This window comes from Atta colombica, unplaced genomic scaffold (assembly GCF_001594045.1).
Source record: "Atta colombica isolate Treedump-2 unplaced genomic scaffold, Acol1.0 scaffold77, whole genome shotgun sequence".
Lineage (NCBI taxonomy): Eukaryota > Metazoa > Arthropoda > Insecta > Hymenoptera > Formicidae > Atta > Atta colombica.
Genome location: NW_017259569.1, coordinates 475,729 through 488,050, shown reverse-complemented (window position 1 = coordinate 488,050; position 12,322 = coordinate 475,729). Strand labels below are relative to the sequence as shown.

The 12,322-nt window shown below is 33.7% G+C and overlaps 1 protein-coding gene across 1 annotated transcript in view; it reads left to right on the top strand.

Annotated features, from left to right (window-relative positions):
• The window catches only part of LOC108692568, a 412,667-nt gene that overhangs the window by 278,657 nt on the left and 121,688 nt on the right, over nt 1-12,322 (top strand). The window contains exon 5 of the mRNA XM_018200878.1: nt 9,548-9,658. Within this exon, the coding sequence (XP_018056367.1) occupies nt 9,548-9,658 (111 nt within the window). The remainder of the gene's footprint in view (nt 1-9,547; nt 9,659-12,322) is intronic.

Sequence of the window (12,322 nt, the reverse complement as noted above, 5' to 3'; positions counted from 1 at the left end):
TATATATATATATATATATATTTGTTTTCTGCCATTAAGTGGCTAATTCATTTTTCGCGCGACCCGGATTAATTCCAAACGAGGCGATTTCTCGATCGGTATTCGCTCTCGAATGTTATTGTTGTCCGATAATAATATAAACGATAGACGCAATCGGGCGATCATTAAAACGACGAAGTTAGACGCGAGAGCGATGGGACAGGTCCGTAAATATCTGAAATGAAATCTGGACGCGCGCGCGCGCGCGAGTGAATAAAGATAATAACGTGTCGATAAAGCTTATACTGCACAGAAGGAAAACGTCATAAGACTTTCGCCTATAAATTCCGTCACTATTATTTCTATAAAATACATGCCATCCGCACGCCACAGCAATAAAATGCGATACAACGCATTCTTGAAGAGACCGGTAAGCATGTAGTCGATACATCGTCTGCTACAGATTGTTTCAGAAATTGCAAGGAGAAGCGACAACTCTTTGAATAAACTACGAGCCATAAAATATGTGTGAGAAATAACGAGTGGAGTCTACTCGCAACGACGCTCTAAATTTAATTAAGAATCATGTATGAATTTATAATATATGAACGTTATAATATATTGCCTTTATAAACAGTCTTGATTATAAATATAAAGCCTTACAAATTTCTGAAGAAAATACCCGTGAAAACCTCATAAGTATTATCCCTGTAAATTGACATAAATATCGTTCTACATTCTAATAAAAAATAAATAAGAAATAGATTTATTGAAAATTATTTATTTTTTAACAATTTTATAACAATTTTAATATTTTATTAGTTCTTCGATTTTATTATGGCCTTTTCCAAAAAAAATATGATAGTTTCAAGTTGATTTTTATAAATGTTGATTTTTATAAGGGCGCGCGCGCGCGCCCTTATGTGTGTGTGTGTGTGTGTGTGTGTGTGTGTGTGTGTGTGTGTGTCGATATTAAAAATTGTAAGCCTTTGCTTTGAAAATATTTCAATCGACAAGTTTTCATCACGTTTCGTGAATATTTCTCAAGAATCTTTTCCAAAACGTAACACAAGAAGGCAACCACGATTACATTTACGATGAATAATCATAATAAATCTGGCAATACACTAGCAGAATATTGGCAAAATTCCAAGGTAATATTCACGTAAGAGTAACGACAAATATTCTCGGAAGATGTGTTCTATCTTCAGTATTAATATTATTTCTGGTAAATCTCTGTTACGTTTCCAGATTCATTACTTTGTCGCAGCCTATAGAAGCGGAATTTTTTTCTATTGGTCGTTGCCGCCACGGCGTCAATGATTTACATGGCAATAAACTAACACCTTGGTAGTGGTGGCAGCCCGAAAAATGTGTTTGATTTATTCGCGCACTTTCGCGAAGTACTGGATTTTTGCCAGGCCGGAAGGTCCATCTCGCCGGAAATCACGATCATAATTCAGTATAAAAAAGAGACAGAGCTGAGCGCGTACCGTGAAAACTCTCGGGAAAGGCAGGATTGTTTTGCGGAATTCGTATAAGAAACTAAAAAGACACATACTCACGCACCGATTCGTATCTTTCGTGACGTAGTCGCCCTAGTTCTAGTTTGAAAAACGTTGTCCTGAGGAATTTACGATTAGATATTTACTTCATACTTTTAACTTGATTACTGTATCAATTACCAAAAAATTAATTTTATATTTTTTACTTAAAATATTTCCTTCATTCATGTATAATTAAAAATTTCATTCTACCTCTTCGTCTGTTATACGTTTTCAATCCTCACTGTCTTATTTACTATTTCTGTTTTTAGATTAGTTCATTATGTTATCTCACTTTTGATCCCGTACAATCTTTACATCTTTACTTTACATATATTATTTATACACATGTTAGGTGTAGTAAAAAGAAATCCATTATTTTTCCATTCAATTTCATGCAAAAATAATGGATTTCTTTTTACTACACCTAATATATATTATAATTGTCATGCTTGTTATTATTTCTTCTAATATTCATTTTATTAATTTAATTTACATAATACATAGTCTTGTATTCGTATATGTATACATATCGAAAATTATATATATCTTTAAAACTTTTTTAAAAGCATCTTCTTTACTCTCTAAATTCTTAGAGTGGAATCTCACTCTAAAGAGCTGAAAATTGAGACCGTTTTAAAAAAGAAAGAAATTCACTCTTTAAAAATTTTAGAGAGTAATATATTGTTATTAGTTTTATAATAAGTATATCAAGGTTCTATAATAAGCAACATTATTGCTGATGCTTCATCTTTTGAGATACTTAGTATTTTCTATTATATTATTTTGTCTGTATATAAAACATTTCTCATATTTTATTTATTTTTCACATTTTACATATTTCGTATATTTCACTTCAATAAAGTTATTATTATTATTATTATTAATCACATTTAATCAATCTCGATTAATTACTGGATTGTTCTAGAATAACTCGACTTATAATCAAATCATCTTCGTATTTACTTCTAGCGAGTCAAAGTCCAGTCACAGTTAATCATCGAAATTAACACGGCCAGGACGAATTTTCCGTCACGTTTTCACGTCCCAGAAAGGAAGTCACATCAGACGCAGTGCTGATGGCATTCAGGTTCAGGAGTCAGTTTACACGGACCTGATTACACGTCGCTGGCAGGGCAATACCTTAACCCTTCCCTGTCGGAGACCACCCTTTCGATGGGTCACTGAGGGGCGAAACGGGCGTTTTGCAATTTAACGGAATCTCTGCATATAGAGTGGATTCATCGCAGCGTGCGCGGGTCCCGCACTTTAAATGACGTCCCGGAAGTCCCAGCGCTAATTCTATGGATCCTCGGACATATATATCGCCGCCATACCCCTCGACCCTTCAGGTCCCAACGTCCTACGCAGGGTTGAGCTGGTTATGCGGACTCTCCGGTCGGCGCTCTTAATAATTGCAGGCCTCGATGCGAGGGAGAAAGATAAGAGCGTTTTGCTAAATGATCGAGGAATATTTGCGGCGACACGCGAGAGACTCCAACATTTCGCCCTCTTGATTTATTGATGTTTGCAGCCGGCCGTAATCGCGAAATAAATAATTTCGTAATCGGATTATACCGATGAGCGCGGGCGAATGAATATTCACAGCGATACGTAATATTGATTATAATTTACTAATATTTATTTCAATTTTGGTTAGATCGTCAAATAATACGATAATTAAACTATTTTGCTGAATGAACGAATAATACGAACGATAAAAGATATATGATATTAGTATTTATTTTATAATATCACATTACAAATAGATCATTTAACAGATCGTTCAATAAATCATTTAAAGCGTATTGCTAAACACAGGGGAGTTTATAATTTCTAATTTACTTTATCATAAAATCATTAATCGGATTCGCTTTCATCGTTATTTGATTTCCTTCAGTCGTCTCATTTTATTATTCTCGACGAGATACGAATGCGAGCAAATTCTGATTTATAGTATATATTCGCTGTGCCAACTTTGTAAAAACTCGCGAAAAAATAGCTACAATTTATTTGATCACGAACAACTAAGGCGACCATTCGTTTCATCGGCGGTGGATTTTACGAGCTATTCGATTCGCTGAAAATAAACGTCTATAAGTAATATTTGTTTAGCGCGACAAGACGTTAATAAAACATTGCTGTAGATGATTTATTGCCTTGGATTATTTTTCCCGGTCCACAGTTTCTCGCGAGCGATTCAAAAATATCGATTATACTCTTTGCACAGAGTGGCCGTAAATCCTTAGAGAATGTTAGAGTAAAACGCAGCGACAATAATAAAGTCGACCGTGCACGAGAAAGGAATTTTAATCGCTCGCGCAATAATCTGCAATCGATAGTCCTCGGTGTATCATAATCTCTCATTCGGAGCCCTTCAATTTCACTTCGTGCCGCTGCCACATATTTAAAATATACGGTCTTATCGTTGAATCAATATAACATGTTGAAACATGTTTTGTATATTTTCTTATCATCCGTAATGTCGACTAGGCGGGACAAAGTAAACATTCGTACTCTTTCTTTCTACATAGAAAGAAAGATCTCGCATACCGATCTATAACAACCTGCAACATTTTCCTTCAGCAAAAAAATGACTGCACGTCACGAAGGCTTTTCCGAAAGCTCTTCCGCCACGTTGCTTTATAATTATTCGGGACATGATATATTTTAAAGCAGGATGTAATCCCTTTCATACATCTTCTTTTCCTTTGATCAAATCGAGTTCTTGAATAGGAATATAGTGCGTAACAATAATGTGTACTCTCTATCATAAAAGTAATTCAGTGTAGGTATTATTATTGACTTCAGACTTACATTTATAATATTATACTGATATTATACTTTATCATCAGTAAATATTTTCTGTTTTTCAATAATAACCACTAATTTTTAGAGGTTATGATTTTCTGCAGATTCATTTTGTAGAAAATTTTCTAAAAGCAAATTAGTGTATTTATTACTGAAAAACAATAAATATTTGCTGATGATACATAAGTCATAAGTATGGCGCTGAAATCATTGATTGATTTTCAGAAAGCACAATTTTTTATTTATATTATTTATATTATGCTTGCCTACTTTATCACGCAAAAAATTTCGAGAATTCGGAAGTAATAATTATTATTTAGACTTTTTTATATGACACTTTAAAACTTATTTGTTAACATGAGAAATTTTTGACACCCAGTGTTTTAATGAAAGCAAGATGTATCTAAAAAAACTTGGAAAACCGAAAATTTTAAGATATTTTTTCTTTAATCTTGAAAATTAAATTTTCGTGAAATTTTATCGGAACTCTGGGAAACGGGAATTTTACATTATATTTAAATTCTGTCTTCTTTTTGAAAACATGTAATGAATTCAATTCTAAAAAATGATAAATACAATCTCGTGGAATTCCTGCCTTCTACTAATTTTCAATACATAGATAATTTATTTTTGTTGTTTGACAATTTATTTCAAAAAATTGCATTAAGCGGTTCTCTAATCTTACTTGGAAATTTTTAATAAAATACTTGGAAAATCTCAGAGAGAATCTCTTCTTTAAAGATTTCAATAAATGCTCTGAAAAAGAAAATTCGATAATTTAAATTTGTACAAAATCTCTCCAAATGTAGTCTTCCGGAAATATGGTTGAGAACAATTTTCTCTTCCGCAATGGTACCGATTTAAAAATAAGTGTTCCTGCAGTTGCTGCGTGCGAGACGAGAACTGTTCACGGCAAACAATGGCCGCGCGTTGTCGGCGCAGCATCGGCGATGGCTAAGGGTTCGGGAAGGGCGAATTGCGACTACGTGCCCCCGCATACGAATGCCTCCGCGTACGAGAAGGAATTGAGGATGAGAGGGAGGAAGAACATCGACGCTGCGTCGGCGTCGCTTCGAATCTAATAGATCGCGCTTAATACTTATGGTCAAATCGCGACCAACAGTCCCTGTAGACCATGGGAATCCGCTCATTACCATTCCGTCCTGGCGCGACGCAGTCCCAATAACCGTCGTTGATAATAATCAGAAATGCCTTACGAAGGATGTAAATTAATTCGGGCATGGCTATGGCAATGTCTTCAAGGCGCGAAGATTGTGGTGAAGCTGAAAAAGTTGAATCTCTTTGCTTGTTGGGCGAATTCCAATTCAATCGAATGAATGTCGGTAATCTTTCATCAATCAAAGTTTTTGAAACATTTAACGTAACTATTGGATAATTTCTTAAAAGATCAATATTGACTCAGAACTTCAGTAAAAGTACTAACAGTATTAGTAATTAATAATTGGTAATTAATGATTAATTTTTTACTATAAATTATTTTGAAATATTTTATTGGGTGAATGCAAAAGTTCGTATCCGATTAAAAAGAAGAAATCTTATGTAAGTTTAGGACACAATATTTTATTCAAATTGGCAATTACTTACCATTCGATGAGAGAAATAAGTTTTCACTTTAAGAATCTGTTTTTTTTTTATTGCATAGGATGATTGTTAACGGAGTTATGGACAATCAAAGTCAAGATATTTTTTTTATTTAATCCACGATAACAGTAATAAAAAAGAAATAAAAAATCGTAGGAACATTTTTAAAAACTGATTTTGTGGAGAAAACTTGAAACTTTCAAATTAGAAAGTCGAAAGTTTTACAAATCTTTTTGGATACAGGTCTAAAAAGTGAGAAAAAAATTTCCCATTTTGTCTAATTCGTAATTTTTTTTATATGTAAAAAGTATCAAACTTACAAAAACTCAAATAACATAATGACCTTTCGCGCGAAAGTAGAAATTTTAAACAATATTAAATATTAAATCTCATTCGATGATCATCATTATATGTGAGAACGTAAATCAATAAAATCAAGATCTTTAACGGTCTTAGCTGGATCTTAAGTGCTTTATAAATATAATTCTGTATGAATTTATACATATGTAGTTCTTTAAACTGTGTGCCGAAATAATTTTCCTGTCTTGAAACGCAAACTCTACTAAACTACCGCAATAATATCACGAGATTAGCAATTTAATGCCTTTTTGCCTTAGAACGACCTTGATAACGTTAAATGACATATTAAAATTTGTAAATAATTAATTCTTATTGTGAAAAATATTACCTCGGGAATCGAATCCGGATCTCTATTAGCATTCCGTGTGAGCGTCCTAAAGTCTGTTCTACAATAGAGTCGCAAGCTGTAAGCCATAAGGAATTAATCATAATCGATTATTTTTTTTATATTCAACTGTGATTAGCCAATTTCTTACGGCTTATGACTTGTGACTCTATTGTAAAACATTAGCCTTTAAACTATCGAGATATTTTAAGAGCTATAAGACCCTTTTTTAATATTAAGAATCTTTATTTTAGATCGCATAGAGAAACACAATATTAGAAAAATGCCTATTATGATCGAAGATCATGAATCTTCATTGCTTTAAATAATTCAATCTTGAATTACTAATATACACTACATATGTACTCTTTTTTAAATATAAATTTCATCCATGTTTAATGCAGCTGCTTGGATTTTGAATAATAAATCACACACGATTTTTGCACTCATCCAATGTAAGAATTAAACAATAAATAAATCAATATTTTTATATTTGATAATCATTATCTCTAAATTAAATTTCTAAACGTTTTGTAGTACTAAACGTTTCAATGATATTTTATTATATATTTAAAATTATTGTTAAATGATATGCAAATTTTAAATTAGATTTAAATGAAAGTTTGTCACTCGTTCACAAGGTTACTTGTAAGTATCGATGTCTTTCTTAGCAAGTCGCAAACAAACAAGAATCGACCAAACTATCGGACCGACAAGGTTTCTCACTTTAGGGATTCGACTCTCCGACATGCATCGGCGCGTAATCTCCAAGTATACGAAGGAGAGTGTGATCTCTCTCCTTGAAGTTTAAACTTCCGTTAAGGCAGCTTAAAACTCAGATAACGGGAATTACGTTGGAAATATCTCGCCGATGGACAGACTTCGGAATTGCATCACTTGACGAGAAGCTCGACGCGAGAGCGTCGAACGAGAGCTCTTGATCGCTATACGATTTATGTACGAAGCCGAGCTATTTTTCTCGTTTAAACAATTTTAGTTAACGTATATCATTCGATTGTTCTTATACTGTTCTTATACTGTTTGTATACATAGTGCATAAAAACACTTGTCTATAGAATAACTTCAACAAATACGCCACGCTAGGATTTACGCAGAAGACAGAAAAAATAGAAAGAGATAATTTTCCTGTAACTACTCTGTTACATGCCTTTACGTTATATTAGTATAGTAGTATTTCAACTTCTTACTGTTAACATTAATAAAATTATTGTAAATTGAATCAATTTGTCACTGTAAGTAATCATTATAAATTATAATCTACATAAAATGATTACTGTAGGACGAGCAAAAGACTTAGTGGTTATTTTGTGATACATGAATATAGAGGAATAGTAAAGTATGTTGTATAAAAATACTAGTACTTTACGCTTGTAAAGTTCTTTGTTTACTTTGTTGTCTTGTATATCCCACCTGTTTGAGATAAATGGCATTTTTAACAGGCGGGATTTATACCCAAAACATACAAAGTGCGCAGATTGAATTTAATGCACTAAATGCAATAAAAGTATTACATGAAATATGTATCTTATGTCAACACTTGTAATACATCTGGGAAGATTGTAATTATTATTTATTACTTCATATACATATTTATCATTCTTCTTCCTTAATAAAACTTTATAAATTTATTATTTTATAAGTTATTGTGTCATTTTACATCTTATTTATATGCATTATTTGTAAATTTTTTATGAGCCAGACATACCCCCTCCCCTCCTCCTCCTATGAATAGTCATATATCCCACCTCTATGAGATATACGGCAAAAATGTAAAGTTTAAAAAAGTTCATTTTTTAATGCGAAATATAAATATTTCGGATTTCTAATATTTTTTTTTTTTTTTTTCATAATAGTAGACAGTACAAAGTTTTTACTGATATAGTTCGTTTACACTTTAAACATAGTAAATATTAGGTGTACAACTTTGCTTCCGCCGTTTTCCTATAGATGACGTTAGCGGTAAGTGATGGTTGAAATAAATAGATCATAGACGTCATATAATAAACTTGGGCATCTGTCAACATAACCCCATAGAAACATTAGTCGATTTGTGTCTGCATCATAAAGTTATTCTCGATTGAAAATGTCAGTTTACGAGCCAAATTCTCGTTATTTGCGGGAGGTTTCAATTTTTTGCTTCAATATGAAGAAATCTGCGACTGAGGCTCATCGAATGCTCTCAAATACTTATGGTGACCGCTATTAGTGAAAGAACGTGTCATGAGTGGTTTCAACGCTTCAAGAACGGTGATTTTGACGTCCAAGGTCATGCTCTGTATTTGGTGGAACCAACTCGGCGTAGTGTATTATGAACTGTTAAAACAATCACAGGCGATCGGTATCGAACGCAATTGATGCGTTTGAGCCGAGCATTGAAAGACAAACGGCCGCAATACAACGAGAGACACGATAAAGTGATTTTGCAGCATGACAATGCTCGACCCCATGTTGCGAAAATGGTCAAGACATACTTGGAAACGTTGAAATGGGAAGTCCTACCCCACCCGCCGTATTCTCCAGACGTTGCTCCCTCTGACTATCACTTGTTTCGATCAATGGCACACGGCCTGGCTGATCAGCACTTCCGGTCTTATGAAGAAGTAAAAAATTGGATCGATTCGTGGATAGCCTCAAAAGATGACCAGTTTTTTCGACGCGGGATTCGTACGCTACTCGAAAGATGGGAGAAAGTAGTGGCCAGCGATGGACATACTTTGAATCATAAATGTATAACCAGTTTTTTACAATAAAGCCTCGAATTTCGGAAAAAAAACGGCGGAAGCAAAGTTGTACACCTAGTAATACTTAAATTAAGTTTTTGATAGGTGCATATATATCGAAATTACCCTGTAATTATGTGATACCTTATTATTTAATTATTACATTTTGTTTTTCGTTATTACAGGAAAGTCTGGAGGAACGAGTGCAAGAGTTGGAGCAAGCGTTACTAGCGGAACGTATCGCGGCTCAACGAGATCGAGCAACAATCACAAAATTACAGCGGCAAATCAACAAGGTATGTATATATTTCACCGTAAATAATTACGGTTTTTACCTCTTTTTAAAAAGAGGTAAAAAAGTCCGCCAAGTACATGCGCCATCCGTAGAAAAGATTCGATATAAAAAAACTACTAATTTGCAATTATTCGAACAAAACACCATAATACCAAATAAAAAAAATTCAAATGATATATGGACGCATATACTTGGCGCAAAACATTGTCGTGTTTCTTGATGTAGAATATTTACAGGACGATATATTCATCTTAGCAAACACGAAAAATCGGTGATGTTAGAAATACTTCATTATTAATTTATCAAAATTCATCAAAATATTTTCAAAAGACATAAATTATTTTAAATATATTTTTATGGAAGCCAATGATTATGGAAGACCATAAAAAGTCATAAATGTAAAAACTTGGTAAAGTTGAGGTAAAAATTTATATATTGAATAGACATTACATAATTGAACAATTAATTTTATTAATAACCAGTATATGATTTCAAATATTGCAGCAAATAAATATAAATCGGACAATTTATAGTTATCGAAAATTTTTCATAATTAGCGACTTTTACGAAAGGTCGCATTTCCGTGAAATTTTCATATCTTGTACACATTTGCCTCCTCCGTACCGAAGGGGAGAATAGCATGGTAAAATATATTACTATCGATTCGGTGTTAGTCAACTTGATCGAACTCTACTAGCTCTATTCGCGCAGTTTAAATTGAAGCACTTGAAAACTATAATATCTGTCTTGTACGAAATCACCGATTTGTTAACTCGCCTCGCTCTCTACGGAACGAAACTACAGTCGCGAGGATGGTCCAGGATGGTGGGTATTTCGTGATGGTAGTGGTTTTGATTCGGACCAAACGTGCAGATCCGCGCGGCTGGTTGCCGTTGCTCTGCGGTGGCGCCGTTTGCCGTATCAGATAACGACGACCCTCATAAACCAAATCCCATAGACTGCAGGAACTCTCGCTAGTCTTCGAGATAGAGAGAGCATCTCCGCCCCTCATGTAATCACATTCCTCTCCTGTCGGACAGTTTATTTGCGTTATGTCACTTCCAGTGAGGTGCCTCATAACCGATTTATCTCGTTATCCTCAATGATCTCGCGGTACCCATCGTCCGACACGTTGTTACTGATCGGTACTATCGATAATGTGAAATTATTATTTGAACCGTTTTGACTTAATTATCTGGAGCACTTTAGAGATAATCATTGTGATTCTCGTACATTATTATATAATAAACTACATTAATTTAATTATTTCATAATTTTATAGAGCTAACGTTGTGCGATATCTAAGTAGACGAAAGATAATTTTGCTGAAGTATTTAAAAATGTAATTAGATACACATACAGATTTAGAAATAATATTGTTTGTGGACCATCAAAATAATTGTGTGCTTAAATTAGCAGCGAGAATATTAAAACTTTATACAGGATTGTTATCAACGTTTAAACATTCTACGTAATTATTTTGATGGTCAAAGGTAATCATTTTTATCTATATTTATTTATATTTTTATCTATATTAATTAAATCTTTAGACAGCTCAGCGACCTTTCTATGTACTTACATGCTGCATACGCAATTTTCTCATTATAAATATTCATTTTTTGAAAATTACTTAATTTATCAAGTACATTGAGAAAAAGATATTTAAGAATTTATTTGTGAGAAATATTTATTTTATTGAAATAAATCTTTTCTATTTAAATACGGTGAAATAAAATGTTATTTTTAAGAAATAAGCCATCTATAAAAACTGTATAATTTGCCACAGATAAGCAGTTAGATAAGAGATTAAAATATTCAAACTGTGACATGAAACCCTCTTTTCTCTCAAAGAAAATAATTTCTTGCTAAAAAGATTATTGTGTAACTACGGTAAAACGGTCGCGTTGTAATAAAAATAAAAAAATTACATATTCGCGACAACAATATTAAAATACGAGAAAGCCTGCGCTTTTGTATGATGTTTTTATATTACGCAATGTTTTATTGTATATAACCGAGTACGTATTTTTTACCACACTTCATTTCCCGCCGTGCAATTTCCGGCATAAGGCATTATTCGCGATTATCTCGACGTTTTCATCGAGATGAAAAGATCGCGCGCATATGCAAAGACCGACGGCGACTGTAATATTCTGAACTTATCCATATCATTTTAATCCACTTTTCGTTGCCAAGTCGACAACAGAAAGTCTGTCTCGTCTCTTGCTAAGATGGACCTTCCAGATTAGAATGTGGCTGATGGGTACATAGCGTGCTTCTGACGTGCCCTTTTTCCGCGCCCCTTTTGTAAATCTATAAAATATTACGACAAAAACATAAGCGGTCAGAGGGTGCAGAACACCCTCGACTCTGTTTAATCTCGTGCAGTGATTTACGCATTTCTCGCGAGCGGCCCGAATTATTTATCACTCATCACGCGATCGTAAGTTGAAAGACTCCCTCCCGCCGATTTTCTTCGAATCATCTCCGCCGTCGTTGCGAGATCACGGATGCTTCTTTTTGGAGCTTCAAGCATAGGCGTTCAAAATGAGGGGCAAAAAGGGGCATTTGCTTTCCCTCAGCCGATGATTTCTAATACAATTTCTCATTGACTTACATCTATCTTGTCGCGGTGAGAAAACTTTAAAAAATTTTTTTAATCTAT